General features: G+C 28.2%; 1 protein-coding gene across 2 annotated transcripts in view; it reads right to left on the bottom strand.

Annotated features, from left to right (window-relative positions):
* The window catches only part of LOC100205758 (protein sidekick-1), a 76,596-nt gene that overhangs the window by 23,158 nt on the left and 27,829 nt on the right, over positions 1-25,609 (bottom strand). For both annotated transcript variants that reach the window (XM_065791465.1, XM_065791466.1), the window contains exons 4-8: positions 20,792-21,079; positions 20,174-20,431; positions 19,662-19,925; positions 8,047-8,334; positions 3,934-4,221 (exon numbers count right to left, since the gene is read on the bottom strand). In XM_065791465.1, coding sequence (XP_065647537.1) covers positions 3,934-4,221; positions 8,047-8,334; positions 19,662-19,925; positions 20,174-20,431; positions 20,792-21,079 — 1,386 coding nt within the window. The remainder of the gene's footprint in view (positions 1-3,933; positions 4,222-8,046; positions 8,335-19,661; positions 19,926-20,173; positions 20,432-20,791; positions 21,080-25,609) is intronic.

The following is a 25,609-nucleotide window of genomic DNA, read 5'->3' as shown; positions in this document are numbered from 1 at the left end:
ATTGACAAAATTAGTTAAAAAATATATACACAAAACATTTGTAAAATCGTTGTTTACCTTCATTAAAAGTAAACCTAGGATTGTTTTAAATGCAAATTTGCTTTAATAAGAAAACTTTTTCAAATCAAAACATTTTTTTTTACAACTAGATTCAATCAGGAATGTTTTATGTCACAAAAAATAATCTTTATTATTATTGTTTTTTTTATAAATAATGAAACTTTTATTAAAAATTTCAAAAATAAATAATAACAATAGTAATAATAACCTAAAATACCCTCTAAATAATTATTTGTGTCCCCTATATTGGCAGTGTAATAGAAACATTGACATAAAACAAAAAAGTTTTAACAAACGCAACTTCTTTCTATAAAAGAATCTTATTGAAACAAAATTTTTAACAAAAGTTAGCCATATTTTAGTTTTGTTAAATATGCTAAAAACCTTATTGATTATGATTATTATAACTACTACTTTTAACGAAATGGTCAGAAAGTTTGTTCAAAAAAAAAGTTTGAATTAAAAATATGTTTAAATCTCATTTAGTAAATCTATTTAATATATAAAACATAAAATACAGCTGAGTACTAACTTTTAATTTATTTATGTGATATTCAGTCTTATTAGCTCAGACCCTCGTCAGGTGTAAAATATAATACAATAATAATCTCACAAAAAAATGTCTGTAAAAAACCGTTAAGAAGACATTATAAAGATGAGCTGACGTGACGTGAAAACTATTTGAAATTTCGATGATTTTTTTAAAAAGAGGTCTCCAGCTATTTGACGCAATTTTAATACATGTGTAGTTGATGGTAATGAAAATGATGGTGAAGATTTACTTCTGCAATCATTAGCCAATAGTTCAGGAAAAAAAATTGAATTCCACACAATTAGAGTAAGAGTTATTCTTGTTTTTATTGATAAAATTGGTAGGTAATTTTGATAGGTTGGTAATTTTGTCCTTGGAAAGTTAATTGTCTCTAAAACAAATTTTTTTTTTATCCAACCAAAATTTTTATTTAGGTCAACCTGGGTATCAAATAAAGCGCAATTAAATAAGGATTTAAAAAATAATGATTGTTTTTTTAAAAAATGAAGATTTAAAATTTTATGAAAGGAAAACTATCAAGAGCATTTTATTGAATAATTCTTTTAAAAAACAAATATTATTTTTAAAATCCTTATTTAATTAGGCTTTTATTTAAATCCCAGGTTGACCTAATTGAAAAAAAAAATATTGTTTTAGGGGACCATTAACTTTCCAAAGACAAAATTACCAAGCTAAAAAAAAAATTCTTTTAATTATTATTTTTATATGCCTATAACTAAAGCCTATAACTTCTACATTTCTCAATCTCTTACTCAGATATTTTACTTTGTGACTCGTTTTCCTAACAGGCCTAATGATTTACCTTTACTCCTTGATTTATGTCTGGTCTCTGACCCTAGCTTGTGTTCAGTTTCTCCTTTTTCTTCTTTAGGTGGTTCTGACCATACAATGATCTCTTTAAATCTTTCATCTCATACTTCCTTTTTGGACTCAACTTATCATCGCACTACTTACTCCTACCTAAAGCTGACTGTGATTATTTTCCTGATTTTCTATGTAATGGTCCTTGGGGTGATGTCTTTTTTCTCTCAGCTGATAAATGTGCCTCCTACATAACCTCCTGGATTCAGAAAGGAATGGATGTTTTTATTCCTTCATGCTGGTTCCAAGTCAATCCTCATTCTACTCCATGGTTTTCAGCCTCTTGGACAGCTGATATATCTAATGATGCGATAGTGGTGTAGTGGTAGAGTGCTCCCTTCATAAGCAAGAGGTTTCGAGTTCAATCCTCGCCATGTCCCTGGTAGTACCATGCTCAACTCGTTTCTCCGCGCAGCGGCCTTGTTTGTCAAGGTTCGTGTTTCAGAGTTATAGAGTTGAGAGAGGGTTATACCACAAATAAGTAGCCTCCTTGTCTGTAGTGGCCTTCTTGGCCTTGAAGAGGTGAATTAACAAAAAAATAAAAAATGAAAAAAAATCGTAATCATTCTTTTCATCTTTTTCAGAAGAACAACTCTCTAAGAACAATCAGCTATTTATTATTGCAAGAAATCAATGTAAAAAGGTGCTTTCTGATGCTAAGCTGTATTATTATCAGTTCACTAAATCTCGTATTTTTTCTCAGAAACTAGATTCTAGAGACTTTTGAAAAATCTTCAAGAGCGTTGTTAACAAGGGTAGGTCTAACATTCCATCTCTCATTCATGGGACTGATCTTATTACCTCTCCCAAAGATAAGGCAAAACTATTTGCAAAGAACTTTTCTTTTAATTTGACTCTCGAATCTTATGGCCATTCTCTTCCTTCCATTTTAATTAAACAGGTTAACTCATTGTTAAACATTCAAACCACTCCAGCTTCAGTTGCTAAAGTCATATCTCAATTTAACTGTTCTATGGCTTTTGATCCAGACAACATTCCTGTCATAGTCTCACAAAAGCATTCTCCAGAACTCTCTTCAATCCTCTCTAAACTATTTAATAAATGCTTGGCTGAGTTTGGTATTCCTGCATGCTGGAAAATGGCATCTTCTGTTCCAATTTTCAAAAACTCCGGTGAACATTCTGACCCCTCCAACATCTGATCAGTCTTCTATTTGTTATTAGCAAGGTCTTTGTTTCTTTAATCAATAAATTTCATCCCATCTTGAGTCAAATTAGTTGCTTAAACTTAAAACTTAGTTGCATCTCTTTCTCTTTTCTACAAATACTATCATGGATGTTGCTTAAAGTAGCTATCATCTCTAATTTTATCAACTAAAACTCATTTGCATTTAACTAGTCATTCATCCAAGTCTCATTTGTTCACTATATCTGTCCCTGTATGCTCTAAAAACGTTTATTCGTCTAGTGTTTTTCCCCTCACTTTAATTCTTTGAAACTCTCTGCCCTCTTCATGTTTTCCTGACTCATACAAACTTCAACTTTTCAATTTTCTGTCAATCCTTTCCTTGCTCTATTCTTTTTTTCTAGTAACTCCCAACTTAATAGGGGTTGCTTGCAGCCTTGTTGAGAATGAATCAAAATTAAAAAAAACAGCAACAACAACAATTTGTATTACACTAATAGTAATAATTTGTATTATACTAATAGTAATGATTTGTATTATACTGATAATAATGATTTGTATTATACTCATAATATTATAATAATAATTTGTGATGCAATGTTTTTTTTAGATTTTGACTATCTTTAACAGTGTTTTTAGAAATATGCAACATTCTCATATGTGTTGAAGGTTATGAAATATCATATTACTTAACAGCTTAATTACCAGGCTATTAAGATTTTTATACCATAATCATAATCATAAATAACTTTATGGGTCAATTATTATTAGTATTTAATATTATTTATTGTTCATATTTAATAGTATTGTTAATTATTACTAAATTAAACTTTTAAAATTATCTTGGTATTCAAAGTAAGAACAAGAATTTTAGTTAAGACTATTTCAAAGTTCACCTATAAAGAATACTACTTTATCACAGAAGTAAGAATGATACTCCATCTCAAAAGTAAGAATGCTACTTTATCTCAGAAGTAAGAATGCTATTTTATCTCAGAAGTAAGAATTGTAAATTAAGTTATTTAACTAACTAGTATGAATATTAATACAAAAGACTTTAAACTATCTTATACAAGTTCTTTTAAATTATTTTCAAATTTTTTTTATTTTATTAATCTATTTTTTTTTTTAAGTTTATTTTGGTTATGACTTCAATTTTATGTTACATACTGTGATATATCACCTATATTTAAATCCTATATATACTATATCTAATTTCTACTATATTTTTACCAATACAGCAAAAATAATAAAGCAACAGGTTATAATAAGTAACATAAATTCTACAAAACAAACAAATCATGAACATAAACCTCCTTCTAAAGTTTTCATTTCAGCTATATGACTATAGATGCTATCCCCAACAAAATTTTTTGATTTTAAACGAAAGTAATATGATGTATAGGGCTTCAAGTTTATTATTAACACACTAAACATATCATGACTCACTGACATTTTATTCCAACTTTGGTTATTTAAAGTATACTCAATGATGTATAAAGTTATTGGAGAATATCCATCAAATGTTTTGTTCCATGATACTTGTATTGAATCAGAAGAAATTGCTTTAAGGCTATTTATAACAGGTGGATCAGGATAACCTAAAAATTAAAGCAAAAAAAAAAAGAAAAAAATCTAAAAATTAAAAGTGAAAAAAAAGAAAAAAAAAAAGAAATCTATTTCATTAAAAAAAAATGCCTTAACAAAAAGTCATCAAACTTTTATTTCATATAAAATAAAATTGTTGTACAAATAGTATTCACATATGAAGTACATCTATTATGGGGAAAAAAATCTTCTGTTTCTAAAAAACATGTTAAATTAACTAGCAAGGATAAAAGTTGACTTTTCAAGATTTAAAATGAGCAGAATATTTTTTGCAGGGAGAGACCTAATCTAGTAAGAGGGGGAGGGTAATTTTTAGGTTGCTTAGATTTGGTGGATCAAGACCATCTTGTATTTTATGAAAAAAGTATAAATATATAACATAAGTATATAAAACATAAGTATCTAAAACAAAACATTTAAGTTACAAAGTATATGGTAAATAAATGCTTATATCAAAACATATTTTTTTACTTTATTATAATATTTAAAAAAAAAATATTGCAATAAAATAAAAAATTGTGTTGCTATACACACCCACATATATACATATACATACATATATATCAGCAATGTATATGTATGTATAATGTATCAATTGTAAATTATGGTGAATGCCAATACCAATGCCGATACTGATTAATTAACTGATTGTTAAAATATGAAAAAAATATAAAACCATCAAATATTTCAGGTCAGGTTAGGATTATGAATATCGTGATCACCCTGCTACCACCCTATAACTTAGTATAACTTGCATATCCCATTACTTTGTAGGAATCAAAACAAAGGCTAGGAAAATTTAACTATCATTGGAAACACCTCCTTCCCCTACCCTAAAGCTCTTTCTTGTCTTGTAAAAAGTCAATTAGCACCTGTTTTAACCCAAAACGGTTAAAAACGGATGCTAGGAGAAGGTTATATAGATGTAAATCTGTATTACTGACTGATAGTAAAGTTTTCTAAACTCTGTGGTAGATTTTAGAGACTGATTCCACCAACAGCTGTAAAATATCAGAGTATTATAAGTGTTATCTTTCATATGAATGATGTCCAGGTTAGTGTTTTAGTATGTATTGTCAAGGCCATAAAAGGAACCATTAACTTTAAAGTAACTTTGTAATTGATTAACAGGACTAAGGCAACTGTATAGATTATTGCTTAAGGAACTACTTACGATCTATGATTAAGTTAAATTCTATAATAATTTAAAAACATGACTGTAGCACCTAAAAATTAAAAACTTAAAAAAAATTCCTTATTACCATATTTTTTCAATCTATTTTTTAAAAATATTTGAAGTCTTCAAAGTACCTGTTCATCTGTTTAAACTCTAGCAAAGCACACCAGTCTTATTTGATTTTTGTAAAACTAATTTAAATTCAGCAGTTTCACCATAAGACCTCAGTGTTGATATCCTTTGATTGGCAAAAACTCATTTTTTTTCTAGTAACTTTGTTCCATTATTTTGCGCCAGCTATACTTAGGAATAGGCTAACAAGAATGTAAACTGTATTACAATGTTTACTGTCTAAGATGATTAATGCTGGATCTTCTAGATTATACAAATGGGTTTTGGCTTGTGCCTCCTTGGTAGAGGCTATACAACTTTTCCTAATGATATCTCTTAATGAGAGTACAGCTCTAAAACTCAGTTTAATCATTCTGAGGCTAAATTTTAGTAAGATTTCATTAATTCTGCGATATCTCTGAGATTCCATCGACAGCTTTTAAATATCATAGTATTAACAGTGCCAAATTGCCCATGAAAATATTGCAAAAATTTGAATCCGCTGACTCTCCTTTTACTCTTTTTTTGCTTAGCACCTCTTCACACAATTATCTTTCTTTTTGTTCTCCTTGTTTCCAAGACTCTATTTGATGTTTGTTCTTTAAGTCAAACTTCTATCCCATGGTTTTCTCCTTTTTGCTGCTAGTTTTAATCACAATAATTTTTACTTTTTATTGCAAAAAATCAATACAAAAAGTCTGATGCAAAGCTCTATTCTCAGATTACTTTAAATCATAACTTTTTGTACAGATTGCATAATCTCAGAAATTATTACCTCCCCCAAGGACAAAGCAGAACTATTTGAAAATAACTTTTCCTCTAACTCATCTCTTGAACCTAATGTCCTACTCCTCATGCTATACCAAAGAAAAGTTAATCTGTTATAATACATCCAAATAGTTCTCGCTTCTGTTGCCTAAGTTATTTCCCAATCAAACTTTTCTACTGCTTTAGTTCCAGACAACATTGCACTATCTAACAAAAGTGTTTTCCAAAATCATTTTCATTACTCGGCAAATTAATTAACAAGTATTTAAGTGAATCTAATTTCTCTTTCCTTTTTGAAAATGATGTTTGTAGTTTTAATTTTCAATGACTCTGGAGATTGTTCAGACTCCTTTAACTATTTCCCAATCTTCTCACTACTTACTATTAGCAAAGTTTTTGAATCCTTAACTAACAAACTTCTAATACCTCATTTTGAGCCTAATAACTTACTAACAATCATTACATGATTTAATAACTTTGACCTAATAACTTACTAACAATCATTATTTTGGGATTGCTTGTTATGGCTAGTATTAAAATTTTATGGAGAAACATTTCAAACACTTATCTCAGCTAATAGGGTCAGCTTGTTGCAGCAGTTATTTTCTCTTTAGCAAATGAGAAATACATACTGCCTAAAATGGTCTTTCCTCATGAACAAAAAAAGCCAGAATTAATAGTTGGAGTACCATCAGTACCTGGGCTTCATGCCACACAAGCAGGTGGAAACAAAAAAAATATTATTGTTTAATTACAAAATTTTTTTTTGTTCAGAGGCCCAAAAAAGTTATCTAGTTCTACTTATTTTAGATAGATATAAATCTCATACTTAAAGTATTGAATTGATTAACATTGCAACAAAGAATGGTATAAATTTCTGTGTATGCCTTCTATTACACAAATCAAATGCAGCCCTCAGACTTGGCTTTTATAAAGCCCTGTAGCCACAATATCTGTTATTAGCTGCAATTCCAACGCTTCTAATAACCATAAAACTGGTTCTACAAGCCAGTCACCTGATTGTACCAGCATAATGTCCACTTCTTCCAGCCTTCTCATTGTTTCTACTACCATTTCACATCATTTCAAAATCTTTAAATCAAAGTATAATCCAAATACCAAAGCAGGCACTACAAAAAAAATTGTCATGGTAGAGAGGAAAAACTGCAATCCTGACCTCCTCTCCATACAAAGCCTTGCAATTAGCCTGATTAAAAATGAAAAAATTGAAAAACACCTTTTGTATCTTAAAAAAAAAGGAAAACTGCTAAAATCTTACAACAAGTTTTTTCTTTCTGTCTATATTGTTAAGAAAATTACTCCAATAGTGTTGAAAGTTGTGTTTTTTGTAGCAATTGTCATAGTTAACACATTAATTGTGTGCTGATTTAGAAGAAAAAGATAAAAGTCTAAGTTTTACCTGTGAACTGCCTAACAGTAAGTAAAAGTCTACAACTTATTTTATTGTTCCATTGTATAGACATAGTATAAATGTTTTTAAATGTTGAATAATGTTTTTTATTTAATGCTACTGGCTTCTTCTTTTGCTAGATTAGTTTGTATTGTATTTTATCATAAAAAAAAATTGGCTTAATTTAAACTATTTTTTTAACATTTTTGATGATTTTTCTTAATTACCCAATTAAGCCCTAGTTTACTCTATATCTATATACAAAAGCTTAATTTTAAAATTTTCTAATTACATGTTATAAAAAATTAATTTTAAAAACAATATTTAACTCTATATTAAAATTTAAAATACCTTGTATAATTACACTAACTTCTTTGCTAATACTACCAGCAGTGTTCTTGGCAATACACTTGTAGATTCCACTATCGTTTAACGATGTATTGTATATAGTAAAACTACTGACAGTATGGAACAAATCATTTGAAGCAGATTCATTAGAGAAAATAATAAAAGGTGTTACGTTAAATGGAGCTTTCCATATGATGCTTACAGATGGATCACCATATGCCATGCAGGAGATCTTAAGTAAGCTTGATATATTTGCATATACTTTTTCTTCTAACTCTATCATGGGTGGGACTTTAAAAATAAAAAAAAATAATGTTAGTAGCAGACTCATGCAAACTAACGCCCACATTAAAATGCTATTTGCATATATTTGCATATATTTGCATATATTTGCATATATTTGCATATATTTGCATATATTTGCATAAATAGTTGTGTTAACTAGTTTGCATTTTATTAATCCATATTAATATTAATAGTGTTTCAAAATAACTATATTAATAAAAAGTGAATAAAAAATTTTCATTTCTAACAATCAAAATTTTTTTTATGTATATAAATTTTACATTCTCGTTCATTTTAAAATGAAATAAAATACCAATGAAATGTTTAACTTACAAAATTTGTTTAATATGACCTATTTTTACAACTTTTTTTATATCGTCGGAAATTTAATAATAATGTTTCAAAACAGGAAGTTTAGCAAAAGTAAAAGTACTATTATACTTCTACTTGTAAGGTCTCTACAAATAAAGGTTTGAAGTTTTGAATACTTTAATATTGCACATTTTTTTAAGACAAATTACTTGTAAGTTTAATTGCTAACAATGTTTAATGATAATTCAAAGCTATATTTACATTAAATTTGTAATAACCGTGGATTTTGGATTCAAGATGCCACATCCCAACATTGAAATACAAAGCTTACAACATTGTCACATTTAGTTTTTGATAATGACTATCGCCTAATACATAACAAAATTGATCACGCTGATCATATCCAAAATTAAAAAGGGATACCTTATGAGGCGTATGCCGTAATACAAAACCCTTTTAGAACCAATTCAGCAATGATTTACCAATCATGGAGTAAAGTAAGTTTGTCTAAATTGATTTTTAAGACAAAGAACTTAGCCCAAGCAACATTACAAATGAACTGGAAATGCAATGAAAAACTGGCTAAAATATCTGAAACAATTGAGCATGAATTGTCTGAAACTGAATGTGAGCTGATAAATCAGAGTTGTGAAAACTTTGATAATAAGGATAATGAAATAGTAGCAGTGCCTGTAATTCTGTGTTTTCCACACATTCCATTGTTAGTAGAAACTTAACCAAGCGATGTTAATTTATTTGAAAAAAAAACAGCTACAAAAAATACCCTTACTTAAAGTACATTCTTAAAAACAAAGTTCTTACTAAAAAGTTGCAGAAAGTTGAGGTGAATATTATAGATAAAATTATTTTATTGTCTACAATACAATCTCTTGAACAATATAAAAAATATGAATGTAATGTGCATCATAAAATTGATGTCACAAAATTAAAATAAGTAGCAAATAAGATATCAATGCATCAGAAGAATACAAAAAGATTATCATTGACAAAAATGAACTCTAAAAAACGCTATGATGAACTGATACCTCTGATAAACTCTGTTCTGTACCTGATACACTCTGTTATATAAGTATGTATCAAGACTACACCCAAAAAATTAATTGCGTGTATCATACTGTTTTATTTACAAATTGAAAGAAATTTTAATGGCACAAAAACCTTCATAATAAAAGATGTTAAATAAGTGTGCATTTTAATGCTGGATTTTGGAGAAAATACAAATACTTATTTATTTTATGCAGAATTAGGAACTTAGAATACATTAATTTAATCTAGTGTTCTAACACACAATGAAAAATTAATACTTTGGTGGATAAGACAAAAAAATATTCTGAATAGTTTTTAAAGCATTCAAACTAATGGCATCAGGACTTAAATCAGCTGCAAGCAATAAAAAACATTTAGCAAATTAAAAAATGTTAAAAACATTTAGCCTTCAATAATGTCAGATACTAGATTAAATTTATTAATTTTGACCAGTTGGCAAAGTGGTTTTAGTGGTTTAAAGTGGTTTTAAAACCACACAAAGATGTATTCAAACTCAGTAACTAACTATGCTTTTGTGTGCTTAATACATTTGTTTTTTATTTGTATATGCTTTTTAAAATCTATAAATTATTTTTACTTTGAAAGAGTTTTATATATATATATATACATACATATATATATGTATATATATATATATATATATATATATATATATATATATATATATATATATATATATATATATATATATATATATATATATATACACATTAGGCCGGATCATAACTTAAAAAAATTTGGAAAATTTCTTCGGGAATTTCCAGTAATTGGCTCTCAAATACGCTGAATGCAATGCTGCAAACCGTTTTTCGCTACTACTTTGCTATACTTTGTATTTTTACCTTTGAAGTTTTCAAATAAATTAACTTAAAAACGCTCATTTGTTACATAATTTATTGATTGAATTTATAATAAAATTCAAATTATTTGAACAGTCAAAACAATATATCATTAGCAAACGTTGATTAGAAACTATACTTAAATGTTCTTAAATTCAGATTTTGTGTCAAAGTGAGGCATCAACTTGCGGCGCTCCAGTTGAACGCGAATATAGCCATCACGATTTTCATGACCATAAACTTTGGATGCTGATTCAGTCACAATTTTAATCACACGTTCAACACTTTGATTGTGACATGGAAATGGCTCAATGTCAATAACTATGTCTTCAACTGACGAAAGCCATGCCAATATTTGTACAGTTGGAATATGTTTTGTCAGAACAGGTTCCAAGCGGGGCTGTGTTTGCCAGTCAATCAGTTCTTCATAACTAGTCGCTTGAAATCGTATCTCAGGGAGTTGAAATTTTCGATTTGGTATGTCATCTTCACGAGCACAAAGAATTCTCTTCAACGCAAGCTTACGGATCACTTGACAGTTGTCTTTGAGCATAGCCAGAATAATGCTCTCGATATGAGCCGGGTAGCTATTGCACTTCAAAACTTGCTGAACAATTATTCGATAACGCACAGGAAGAAATCGTGATGTTTCTATCATTTTATAATAGTGTGGAGCAGCATTCCAGCAGTTTGAATGTTTCTTAATGTCAAACCAAACAACCGCATATGAATTCACAATAAATTTAGCCAAAAGTATTAGTTCATTTGATGGATCTTCAGTAGATATATAGAGGGGTAGAACACGGTTTGCTAGTGTCAACCACCTTGCATGGTTTAGTCGCCCAGGTGTTCTAGAATTAAATCTATCTGGTACAACACCTGTCTTCACCGCATTAACAATTTCGAAAAAGTACAGTTGATCACTGCTTAACAACTGCTTATTGCATATAATAGGTTCACCAACAAATATGGCAGAGCTGACTATGGGTTTCTGAACAGACATTGAAATAGGCTTGCCAATTGGTCCATTAAATGAATGGGGTCCAGTTGTTGCACCATCTAAGGAGTGAAAAAGATGTCGCAAAGGAAGCTCGTTCAGATGTAAAAGACAAATGGACCAGTGCAGTGGTCGACCAAGTTCAATTTCCATTCTGCGTATAACTCCATTGTTTAAACCAGTATTAACGTTAGTTGAATCAGAACCAATACAAACAAGGTTCGTGCAGTCAACAGTATCAATTATTGAATCTGCAATGGATTTGGCTGATCCACTTGTTGGCGTACAATGATCAACATACTTTGAATTTGGCTCTGATAAAATGGAAATATGTTCCTCAGAAATCACAGTCTGCCTATCCCCCTCAAGTTTTAAAGTCTGATCTTTCCTTCCATCAAAATACAATCCAGTAATTCTAAAATCAGCATTTTTACAGGATGTTCTCAGTAGTTTTCATTCTCTGCGAATTTTATTCCGATCCACTGGCCCCATATGTTCTATACCAAAATCAACCAGAGTTGATGATACAATCGCGGCAACTGCTCTATCTGATATGCCAAAACCATCTGCTTGTAGAGCAATATTTTTTAAACAACGGTTTTTCAGACGAGTAGATGTGACTTCGGTATCGACATCTGATACGGAAGGGGAATAAGTTTCGGTGTCAGAATTGTTGTCTGTTTCATTATCTGATTCATTATCAGATGCTTCAACGACTCTGGCACACTTAACTGCAGTCTCTTCCTTTGATAATGAAACAGATTTTCGTTTTAAACGCCTCTCAGCACGTGCGGATTCCTTCTTGTCGATTCCAGCTATTCTGCCAACACGTATAGTGCGTTGATCAGTTAGGAAGTCATGCTCAATTGCTGGCACCTTCAGAACCATTGGACAGCAACAAGATGAAAGTTCTTTGCATTTACACGAACAAATGTCAAACAATGTGTCAAGATCTTTTTCTATTTCATCTTGTTTGACTGTTGCAGACTTTGATCGAATCACTTTCTGAACATTGCCTATGTACTTCTCCAGCTGTAATTCTATGCCTCGAAGACTTATAGTAGAAACTGATGATTTAATCCATATCTGAGAAAGTTTCTTTGCTAGTCTCTTACAAACAGACCGTAGTGGTTCAGTTTCATAATTCTTCTCAGACAAGTATGCTTTGCCTACTTGCTTGTGGGTTGGCAAGCAAAAATTGGGTAATTCACGACCTTCTCCAAAAAGTATATGACGATTCTTTGAAGCTTTAGATCTTGAAATCATTATTGTTTTACAATTTTATAACATATCAGAATTTCAGTTAATTTCTAAAAATACAAGATGAACGGATAAATTCTGCAATCAGTTGATAAAAGCAGAAATTAATAAACAATCATATAAAAATAGAATAATATAATAATAATAATATAATAATATAAAGTTATAATAGCGTTGGAGTTAATCATATCATTAGGGTTAATTTAGTTAGGTAGGTATAGGTTTGGTTCAATTTCATAACCTTGGGATTATATCTAGTATTAGGGTTAAATGCATGTTTCAGTTAATGCATGTACTAAAGTAAATATACTTAGCACATAAAACCTTAAAACTTAAAAATGCAAAGTATAATCAATTCTTTAGAAATATTTTTTTTGTAAATATTAAACAACACTATATCACGCCACTTTTCACAAATTCTAAAAAAAATTAATTTTTATGATCCGGCCTAATATACATATATATATATATATATATATATATATATATATATATATATATATATATATATATATATATATATATATATATATATATATATATATATATATATATATGTATATATATATATATATATATATATATATATATGTATATATATATATATATATATATATATATATGTATATATATATGTATATATATATATATATATATATATATATATATATATATATATATATATATATAATATATATATATATATATGTATATATATATATATATGTATATATATATATATATATATATATATATATTTATATATACACACATACACACACACACACACACACACACACACTCACACAGATAAACTTCTTAACAAACTGTATATAAATATATATAAGGAGTGTTCAAAAAAATTTTCAAAACGCAAATACACAAGAAGCCAAATTTAGGGCAAATATTAAAAAAATATGATTATAAAAAAAAAAATCGAAAAATATTGACATTTATCTTGTGTTCAAGTGACAAAATACCTCAAAAAATGCCTCAAACTGTTACCAAATTATTTGGCTTTTACAGCAAGGTAAATTTCAATATTTTGTTAATTTTTTTTTTTAGCTTGTTGTGTATCCTAGCTTTTTAATAATTGTTTAAAATAAACAAAGATTTGCAAAAAAAAAATTATTTTAACACGCATTTAACAAAGTAATGCATAATAGTTCTGTATTTATATGACTATTAAACAAAATTTTTTATAGTTGATTGAATAATACAATTTTTGGTGATTTATTTCAATTTATCTTCTGTATTTTGGAGCGTAAGTTATGTAACCCATCTGTGATTCTTTTCTTGCTTAATATGTTGTATCAAAACAAAGTAATCCAACATTTGATTCAAGATTTTTTTTGGAGTTTCATCACTTCATTGTACTAATTTTTCCCAGATAAAGAGTCTAATGGTGTAACACCAAAAAGATGTGACTCCTTATCAATGGTTGTCAGAACAGCTAGTCTGTCATTCTTTAATTTTTTTCCATTATTGGTTTTGAAAAATGTTTTTCCATCAAAATGAACAATCCATGAGTAATGCAAGTGTGACATCTTCTTTAGCAATAACCATCATTTCTTGAGCTGTTTGTTTCATCTTTCTAGGTGCTGTTGACCTGCTGCAACTTACATTTGTAAGATTAAGGCCAGAACTATCAAGAATTGCAGTAGTAACTTTCGTCAAAACATTGGAAGAAATATCAGTAATTGCAGCATTTAGGCACCATTACCAGAAAGAATATCTCTAATAATCTCAATTTTTATTATATTATTAAACTCCAAAGAACGCCGATATTCTGAGTCATAATCTATATCAAACAATAAATCTTTGCTCAGGTCTTGTGTTGAACTAAACTTCAACTCTGAATTCCTGACTTCCACTGATTTTCTAGCATCTTTTTTAGATAAATTTCTTTTTCTTGTAATCTCCAAAATATAAACAACACACACTATTATTATTATTATTTAATGTTAATCTTTTTTAATTTCAAAATTTCTTTAATTTTAAAAGTTTGTCAAATTAAAAAAGATAACAATGTAAAAAAGTGAAAAAAGCAAAAATAAAAATCAATAGCGGAAAAAGTGGTAAAAGTTTTTTAATTCAGGAAAAAAAGGTTATCTTAAAAATAAAACCTTCTTGCTGTATTTTTTATTTTTTGGCCCTAGAAACAACTTTCTATCATGTTCTTGATTGTATATAAATTCTAGGTCTTTCTTATCTAGGTCAGGTCTACTTTTGTCCTTTTTTATCCAGTTTTGTAAGTCAGGTATTCCTGCCAAAAAGATTTTTCACAGTTCTTTTCTAAAGCCTTGTTGCTTTTCAATTCTAAAGACAACATCCTGTGCATGTTTTTTTTTTAAATTTACATATTGCTTGTTCAACTTATTTAACTTTTGAATCAAGCTGTTATCTGATCAATAAGGAAATCCAGCTTTAAACCAGGAACTCTTTTTTTTGGCTAAGAATACATTTACAATGCAGTTCAACACATCTTTCTTATTTCTTGTTTTTTTTTTACTGAACAAGTAAGAACTAAAGATTTTTTTTTAGGAAGCATAGACTGATTAAAAGCTATGTGCTATAAAATATCCAATCCAGTTGGCAATTGATCAACTTAAAAAAACTTAAAAAATTCAGTAAGGTTGCACCTCTACAACGCAAAATCTTATTGAAATAATATTTAAAACTGAAAAAGAATTTATAACAATTTGTTACCTGGTATTGCTGGTTTGACTTTCCCAATAATAAATGTGTTTTTTTAATTTTTTTTTATTTCTTTTTTTCCTTGTCACTCTTAAATAGTTTCCCACTACTATTTACACCTACACCTAACTTTTTCTTTCTTATTTTCTATCAAACTTTCCACTATAACTTAAACATCATTTTGAGACAATATTCAACACTGTTTTGAAAGAAATGACAATTAGTTTGTTAAAAATATGGGATGAAATTAAAATGTTTACTGCAGAACTTTGCAATATATATTAACGTTAATTTACTGTCGCCAGTTTTTTCTTTTAATCACTTTTTAAAAGGTTAAAAGAAAGCTTGCTTATTATTTAAAAAACATTAAAACAATAGAAAAATGCAGCTTATCAAACAAAGCAAACAAAAGTAGATTTTAAATAACACTTAAGTGTATTCAAGCTTTTAACCTAAAATCTTGAATCTTTTTCCTTCCTTCCAGGATACACAACAAACAAACAAAAAAATTCGGCCATTAAGAGCACATTAGAAAAATGTTTTTTACAAAATATTGAGATTTACCTTCTGCTCAAAGCCAAATTACTTAGAAACTATCTGGGGCATTTTTCAGGGTATTTTGCCGCTTGAGCAAAAGGTAAATGTCACTATTTAAGAAGTTTTATTTTTGCAATCATATTTTTTTATATTTGCCCCAAATTTGGCTTCTCGTGTCTTTGAATTTTTTTTTTGAACACCCCTTGAACCACTTGTTTAAAATTTTTTGTTTTTGTGAACACCCCGATTACATATATATATATATATATATATATATATATATATATATATATATATATATATATATATATATATATATATATATATATATATATATATGTATATATATATATATATATTTCTATATACATATATATATATATATATATATATATATATATATATATATATATATATATATATATATATATATATATATATATTTATATTTATATATATATTTAAATGTATATAGAAATATATATTTACACATATAAATTCTTTTAACAAATACATTTATTTACTTTTAATATGTTGCAGGTAACAATAATAAAAATATAATAATGATTTTGAAAAATTTTCTTGAAAGAAATCTTTTTTTTTTAAAATAATGTATTGCCTATAATGAAGATTCTGCTTCATAAACTAATGTTAAATGGTAAAATTGTTTTAAAAATTTAAATTAAAACTATGAAACTTTATGTTTATCGGTAACAGTTTAAACTATTTTTTGATTGGTATTTAAATATGTTAATCAGATATTTTAAATTTTGTAATTAAATTTTCGTTAAATTTGGTTGCTATGTAAACTTTTTAGAATCAGTTTGGAAAAATAAGTTTTTGGCTTAAAAAGAAAACTCTTAATACTGTGCCAGTGTGGAAAATAATGGTGGGTCAACGGTCAACGACCGCCTGAAATGATTAAAATTGGTACTCTGACTTCCCAAAATTAATTCTTGTCAGTCATGGTTGACTGAATGAAAAAAATTAGAGTTATGTAATATGTTTGATAAATAATCAGGATGTAATTTGGAAAACCATATACTAAAAATTCAAAAAATCATTCAAATTTTGTGCAGCAGTGGTGCAGTGGTTAGAGGTCTGGCTCAGAATCCAGAGGTTTAAGGTTTGAGGCTGGTACAAGCATAATAAGCAACACTGGTAAAAAAGGAGGCATGAACTTCCTTGTTAAATGTTCTTCCACGGTGCTCTTTGATAAAACCGTAAGGACTTCTGCAAGCACAACAACTACCCAATACTTCAAAATAAAGTTTTGAATATATTTGTAAAAAACCTTATTTTATATAACGTTAAATGAGAACGCCTTCAAGGAATAAAAGCTTTTATTCCTTCTTGTCAGTTCCAAGTCAAGTCTCATTCTACTCTATGGTTTTCACCCTCTTGTGCAGCTGCTATATCTAATCATAATCATTTTTTTCATCTTTTTTAATAAAACAACTCTCTTGAGAACAAGCAGCTATTTATTAATGCAAGAAATTGATGTTGAAAGGTGCTATCAGATGCTAAGCTCCATTATTCTCAGCTCACTAAATCTCATGTCTTATCTCAGAAGTTAGCAGCTATTTATTAATGCAAGAAATCGATGTTAAAAGGTGCAGTCAGATGCTTTCGAATCTTATGAGTATTCTCTTCCTTCCATTCCAATTAAACAGGTTAAACCAATTGTTAGAGATTTAAATCACTCCAGCTTCTGTTGCTAAAGTCATATCTTTATTGAACTCTATGGCTTGTGGTCCAGACAACATTCCTGTCATAATCTTACAAAACTTTTCTCTTGATCTCTCTTCAATTCTCTCAAAACTATTTAATAAGTGCTTGACTGAGTTTTGTTTTCTTGCCTGCTGGAAAATGGCATCTGCTGTTCCAATTTTCAAAAACTCTGGTGAACAATCTGACCCCTCCAATTATTGTCCAATCTGTCTTCTTTCTGTTATTAGCAAGGTCTTAAAGTCATTCATAAAAAAATTTCTCACATCCCATCTTGAATCAAATAACTTACTGTCAAACAATTAATACAATTTTCAATTCATGGCTCGCTCTATGCTCTACGGCTCATTCGCTCTTCAACTGTCTTGCAAACTGCTGTGACAGAAAGATTTTATCATATATTAGATTGAGGAGAAGAGGCTAGGGCTATTGCTCTTGACATACCTAAGGCTTTTGACAAAGTTTGCCATGCTGGTCTTCTCCATAAGCTTATTACATATAGTGATCTGGGAAAGTTTTTGAAATTATCTTTCTAACCGCTTTATTAAAGTCATCCTTGAAGGCAAACACTCTTCTTTATTTCCAGTAACTTCTGGGTACTTCAAGGTTCTATCCTTGAGATTGCTTTGTTTCTTATCTACATTAATGATCTTCTAGACAATCTTACATTTAAAATAGCTTTTTTTGCTGATGACTCAACTTTATACTCCTGTCTTAACAAAAAGCCTTCTCTTTTCGATTGCTTTAAACAGGCAGCCGCTCTTGAATCTGATCTCACTTCTATAACAGATTGGGGCTCACAGTGGGTTGTAAATTTTAATTCCAAAAAAACTCAGTTATTTACTGCAAACAACTATCGCAGTACTGTCGACATTCCTATATTAATGAATGGCAACCCTCTCACTGAGTCCTCTTCTTTACATCTTCTTGGATTATCGTTTACTACTGACCCTTCATGGAAACCATATATACAATCGATTGCTAAATTAGCATCTGCTAAGGTCGCTTCTCTTTATCATGCTTGCCATTTTCTCTCTTCTGATTTCATTCTCTGCCTCTACTACAAATTTCATATTTGTCCCTGTATGGAATACTGTTGTCATATTTGGGCGGGCTCTTCTAACATTGCTCTTTCTCTTCTAGACAAGGTCTAAAAATGTGTTTAAATATAGTTGGACCCACACTATCAGCTAAGCTCGAGCCTTGTTCCCATCGTTGTAATGTCTCTTTCTCTTTTCTACAAATACTATCATGGTCAATGCTCAAAGGAGCATTGACCATGATAGTATTTGTAGAAAAGAGAAATCAACTCTAGTTCCATCAGCAAAAACTCATCCTTAATAGACTCATCACTCAGCAAAGTATCATTTTTTTACTGTATCTGTCCCTGCATCCCCTAAAAACTTTTACATGTTAATTTTTTCCCCGCACTTTAACATTTTGAAACTCTCTCCCAACTTCACGTTTTCCTAACTCATACAACCTAAAACTTTTCCTTACTCATACAACCTAAAAGTCTTCTGTCAACCATTTCCTAGTTCTACAACTCTATTCTTTTTTTTTCTAGTAACTTTCAATTTAATAGGGGTTGCTTGCAGTTTTGTTGGAAGTGAATTAGAATAAAAAAAAATAATAAGATAAAAATTTAAGTTAGGAAAAAATTTCCTAACTTAAATTTTTCTATCCAAAAAAAAACAATTGACCGTCAATTCCATGTGTTAGCTGGTCAAATTGACTGCTCGAAATTGATTTTCCACACTGCTGTGCAACCACTATAAGATTTTTTTTTTATATATTTTTAACAAACCTTTTGTAACTAATTTTAAAATTTGTGTAATCAAACTTTTCTGATTAGAGAAAATGACAGCAAACCTTTTGTATAAAAAAATGTATACCTAGTACACGTAAAAACCCTTTATTGGAGGTAATGTTTCCAACAAGATTAGAAGCAACACAATAATAGAATCCTGCATGCATTTTAGTTATGTTCTTGATGTATAACAAATCTGGTGTTGAAACATTACCAAATGATAATTTCTGGTTTTCATAATACCAATAAATATTTGGGTATGGATAACCATTGACTTTGCAATTTAATATAATGCTTTCTCTAATATTAGCTGTAACATTGGAAGGATGAGTTAAGAACACTGCAGAAGCTAATTTTAAAAAAACATAAGAAACTATACATAATATAAAGAACTAGAAATTAAACAATATTATAATAAGTCAGTATTTTGAATCAATTGAAATGCAAAACTTTAATAAAATTTATCTTGACTTTTTTTATGAATAAAAGTTATAAACAATTCATAACTAATATTTTTTCTACTTAAATATTTAAAAATCATTACTTTGACTAATGAAAAATATATTCAAAGCCCATTATTTAATAAAAGGAACTTACTGTAAAGCATCACATAAATCAAATGCTTTGTGTAACCAACTTCATTACTAGCAAAGCATACATAAACTCCTTGATCCAAAATTGAAACTAATTGAGCAGTATAAGTTTCTGACATAGATAAAACAATCATTTTATTTTGTACAACCCTGTATATAGTTATATTGGGTTTTGGTTTACCACGGACACTACAATTAATTAGCAATGAATCACCATCACGTATGGAAATGTTTTTATTTTGTGAAATAAAAGTTGGCAACTCTAAAAATAAAAACTTTAAAAAAATATATTAAAAAATTTTTAAAAAGGGTTGCATAACACTATTAAAATTTTTTTAACTACTTGGGAGTTGTAAAGCGCTTGCTTTATTTTCTTGATTTATTTTTTAATCAACTGATTTTTTTGCTTTAAAAATATATAGTTCCATTATTATAAAATTCTTGAAGCAAATATAGATGGTCATTGCTATGTACCAAATTTTATCGCATTTTATAACATTAATGCACATTGTAAACACACAAAAAGTGGATTTTAGAGATGTTCACTAACTCAATCATAAAAATAAATGTAAAATTTATTTTAAATTATCAGTGAAAAAAATAAAATTGTTATAAAACAAACCTAAAACCTCCAGATTTGCTTTCTTTGAAGTTCGATAGACCATTGCTACTTTATTTGTTGCTTGACAAAAGTACATACCTTCATCAGTCGTTTGTACATTGCTTATTGTTAAGCTGTTGTTTAACAAGACAACAGTTCTTCTATTTGGAAAAATAACGTTAAAGTCTTTAAACCAGTTAACAACAAGGGAATCAGGGTAATGAATAGGTGGAACACAATTAAATGTTATTGATTCTCCAACTTTTTTTTTTTGTGATATGGGGTTTTCCAAAAAGTCAAATGCAATATCTAGAAAAAAAAGTTATTTACCATTTCAACTTTTTGTAAAAAACCAAAAAAAAAAAAAGAAAAAAAAGTTTAAATTTAGAAAACAATTTGGTTTTAAAGGCACAAATATACAATTACTTAATGCATAGCCCAATATGGAATGTCCAGTTTAAGTAAACAACTTTTGTTGTAAAACTTAAAATTTAAAAAAAAGAAAAATATGTATAAGTTTACAAATCTAAATAAACAAAATAAGCAAAAAAACAACAATATATATATATATATATATATATATATGTATATATATATATATATATATATATATATATATATATATATATATATTTATATATATGTATATGTATATGTATATGTATATATATATATATATATATATATATATATATATATATATATATATATATATATATATATATATATGTATATGTATATGTATATGTATATATATATGTATATGTATATGTATATATATATATATATATATATATATATATATATATATATATATATATACATATATATATGTATATGTATATGCATATGTATATGTATATGTATATGTATATATATATATATATATATATATATATATATATATATATATATATATATATATGTATATGTATATGTATATGTATATGTATATGTATATGTATATGTATATGTGTATATATATATATATATATATATATGTATATGTATATGTGTATATATATATATATATATATATATATATATATATATATATATATATATATATAACAAACAATGCTATTACAATTATGTCAATAAATAAATCAGTGTTTTTTAAAAGGGCTAATTTGACATTTTTTTGTGAAATTATTTTGCGTTCTTCTATGATAGCTTCATCAGTTTATGTTAAAAATGTGTTTGAATTTTATCTTCTTACACAAATAAAGCCACCTGAAAGTTTTTATTTTTTTAAAAGAATTTGCTTCAAATACATCCTTTTTAAAAAAATCACTCTCCAGCTAATGTACGCATATATGTTGCAGTGCACTTTTATCTGTCTTAGGAATTAGTGAAAAACGATTACAGAAAATAAGGAATCTTAAGGTTATTGGAATAACCCCTGAAGATAAAAGTGGAAAAGGTGTTACTAATTGTCTTTCTCAGAATGTTCATGACATTGTCAGTAATACATAAGATCATTTTCACTCAAAAAATCACATTACTCAGACAAAAAAGTATATTAACTCAATGCAAGTTTAAATGTAAAGATAATTGACAGTGGCAGATTTGGTAAAGTCGAACAGTTCTTCCCAATGAGAGGGCATAGTTTTCTCCCTTGCGAAAGGGACTTTGATATAATTTCAAGTGTCTTTATCACATGCATCAACTCACTAAGGTTATTATTAGCAGCTCCAGATCAAAAAAGTTTATGTTAAAAGAAATTGTAGATGTAACTGAATTTTTTGATTTTAAAACTTGGAGTCCAAAACATTACAAAAATCTTGCATTTCTTCAGAAACCAAGGGTAAAAATACCCCAAAAGAAAAGAAGGTTCACTTTTCAATTAGTAACTTGTTTCATTTTGTATATGAGCATGATAAAAAAGGCTACATTAAGGCATTCACCAATATTAATGGTTTAGTCTGTCATACTTTTTTTATGTCCAAACGTACGGGTACTATACTACAGGTGGATAGTTTAGCTTATCCAAGTGGAAAAGTTGAAAAAAGCAAAGGCGGAAGACCTTAACAAATTAAAAGAATTCATTCCTGAAGAATTTAACGAGTTTTATAATGAGCTGTACTCCTGGCCAACTAATGAATATGAGAACCTCCCTGATAGTGACTTTGAGGAAGAACTAGAATAATATGCTAAGACTTTCTGATAGCTATTTTAGTTATTAATGCATATATATGAATATATCATATTTATTACTTTAAAACATTGTTTTAAAGTACAGATTAACATTAAACAATATACTTTATGTATATAAAGCATATATATATTTATACATAAAGCAACAATAATTTTACCAAATTATTGTATAGTTGCTATTTTTAATTGCAAATATTTTTTTCCACAAGAACAACTCTTTGGACATTTGGACTGCAGGAACAACTCTTTAAAAAATGCCTTTTTATCACCACAAGAAATTGATGCACCACAAGAAAAGGTAGCCTGACAATAACATCCATTATTCTTACAGTACTAAAATCTCAAATTAAATTCCATAAGATAGGTTCTAGTTGTTTTTGGGAAATCTTTAATTGTCTCATTAACAAGGACAAGTCTAACATTCTTTTTCTCATATAGGTAGTGTTATCTAGCCTCTATTTAATGTCACACTGACAATTTTCTACCTAACAAAGGAATATTCCAATTGTTTAAGACGTTTATTTTTTGGACTAAAACCAAGGCACTAAATTATTTTCTCAATGCATTGTTAGACATCCAAATCACTCTCGCTTTGATTGCAAAAGTTTTTTTTTACTTAAACTCTCCTACAGCTTGTGGTATTTAAAACATTCCTGACAAAGTTCTTACAAAACATTCTCCAGAAAAATATATTCATTACTCGATATTATTTAACCAAACTAAATCAATTGTCAAATAATATAAAATAACATCGGTGGTTTCAATTTAGCTTTTATGTTTTATGCTTAGCATAAAATTGTATTAGAAACTTAAAAACTTAAAAACTTTTTCCGATTTTATGTTAACTAATTTATTCAGAATAAAAATTTTGTTTTTCAGTTTTGATTTTAATCATATTGTTACAAATGAGCTCTGGAAATGTAGAAATTCCAAAATAAAAGAAAATCAAAATATACCTGCTACTAGAGCCATAGAAAATATAATAAAGGAAATTAAATCCGTCTGGAAAATTCAATATAACAAACATGCCAGAGAAAACAATGTTGTTATATTGAATTTTTGAAATTTTCATAAAGTTTTTTATTAAGCTGTAGTTCTTACGGAGTTTTAATTTGTTTTTCTTCCTGAAATCAATTTTTTTTAAATGGGCAAATTTTTCGAAATTTCATATATTAATTATTAACAAACGAAATGTTATAACAATTATCAAAGTGTACTAAGATGTTACTCTTGCATACATATTATCAAAGTGTACTAAGATGTTACTATTGCATACATATTTTAAAAATATATTACAAAAATTCTGTATATTTAATATTAAAAGATATTAAGAGTTTTTTTAGTTTTCTCAAAAACTGGTTTTGAGCAAATCAGTCCACAGTGAAGCGAAATGGTCAAAAAGCGGCCAAAACTCAAAATTTTGTAAAGTAATAAACATTTTTATTAAATTATTGTTCCAATTCAAAAACAAACATAAAAAGTGGGTAATTAAAAACTTTTCAAGTTGTAGATCCCTCCCCTTACCCCCCTCTTCCTTCCCCTCCTCCCTTGAATTTTCAATGCAATTTTTTTTAATTTTTAGATTCTAGAAATTATTCTAAAAATATTTTCTAAGTGAAAAAAATATTTACCTTATGCATTAATATGTAATCCCTGATTATATATACTGATAAGTGAATTTTTACATGAAAAAGTTTAAATTTGAAGAGATAACATTTTTAAGGAAAAAAATAACTATTCATCTCCTCTGAGGAGATCCCGTACATCAGAATCAAGGTTAGGATCAGAAAATGTCTTGGGGTTCCTGAAAGCAATCAAAGAGATGACAGGGTCGCTTCTTATTAGTAAATAATGAAATTGGTTCTGCATCACAGTAATTCTAGATGTTTTGCATGTGTGATTGAGTCTTGCATTTCGTATGGTCTTATTTTGTGCTTCCTAAGCCTCCTCCGAATATGCTCCAATTGGAAGATCCAAATGCTCAGCAATTAAAAATCCATGTTCCAGAACCTTATGAAGTGTAGGTGGCGTAATGTACCAAGGATAGGTTTCCACTATCAGCTCTGAAGTTTTATAACAGTATGCTTTAAAAGCATCTAAGTTCAGGTGAAATCCACTGCAAACAGCATTCAACATGTTTCTTAGTCTTAAAATGATGTCCAAATTAACTCCTGTTATTTCAGAGAAAGATTCTGCTGCTAGAAATGCTCTCCTTGCAGTGTTTCCTGTATTAGTATTTCCAAATCCCTGCTTTAAACTTTCTTTTGATTTCTTTTTTTTTTGAGATTTTACAGATAATTTAAACTTTCTTTTGATTTCTTTTTTTTTGAGATTTTACAGATAATTTATCTTCTGGAGATCGGGACTGATATATTTTAATATCCATTTTATATCCCAAGTGTAGAATGAATTCAAAAATTTGTATCCAACAGTGCAGTGTGGATAATCCTAAAGCTATAGCTTGCTTATTGCAAACTTTTTCTCTAATTATATCCAGCTTGTTCATTTCACTAGACTTGGCAGAACAAACATTGCAAGATTGAGTTGAGTTTGTATCTGTTATAGCATTCACTGCCTTGCCACTACACGTCATGTAACATTTAACATAATATAATCACATCATGTTAACAACATCTGTATTCAAGATTCAAGAAATACGAATGAAACGCTTTTCCAGGCATG

The sequence above is a fragment of the Hydra vulgaris genome, chromosome 02 (assembly GCF_038396675.1).
Source record: "Hydra vulgaris chromosome 02, alternate assembly HydraT2T_AEP".
Taxonomy (NCBI): Eukaryota; Metazoa; Cnidaria; class Hydrozoa; order Anthoathecata; family Hydridae; genus Hydra; species Hydra vulgaris.
The sequence above is the reverse complement of the archived record's forward strand: the minus strand, read 5'-3'. Positions and strand labels throughout refer to the sequence as shown.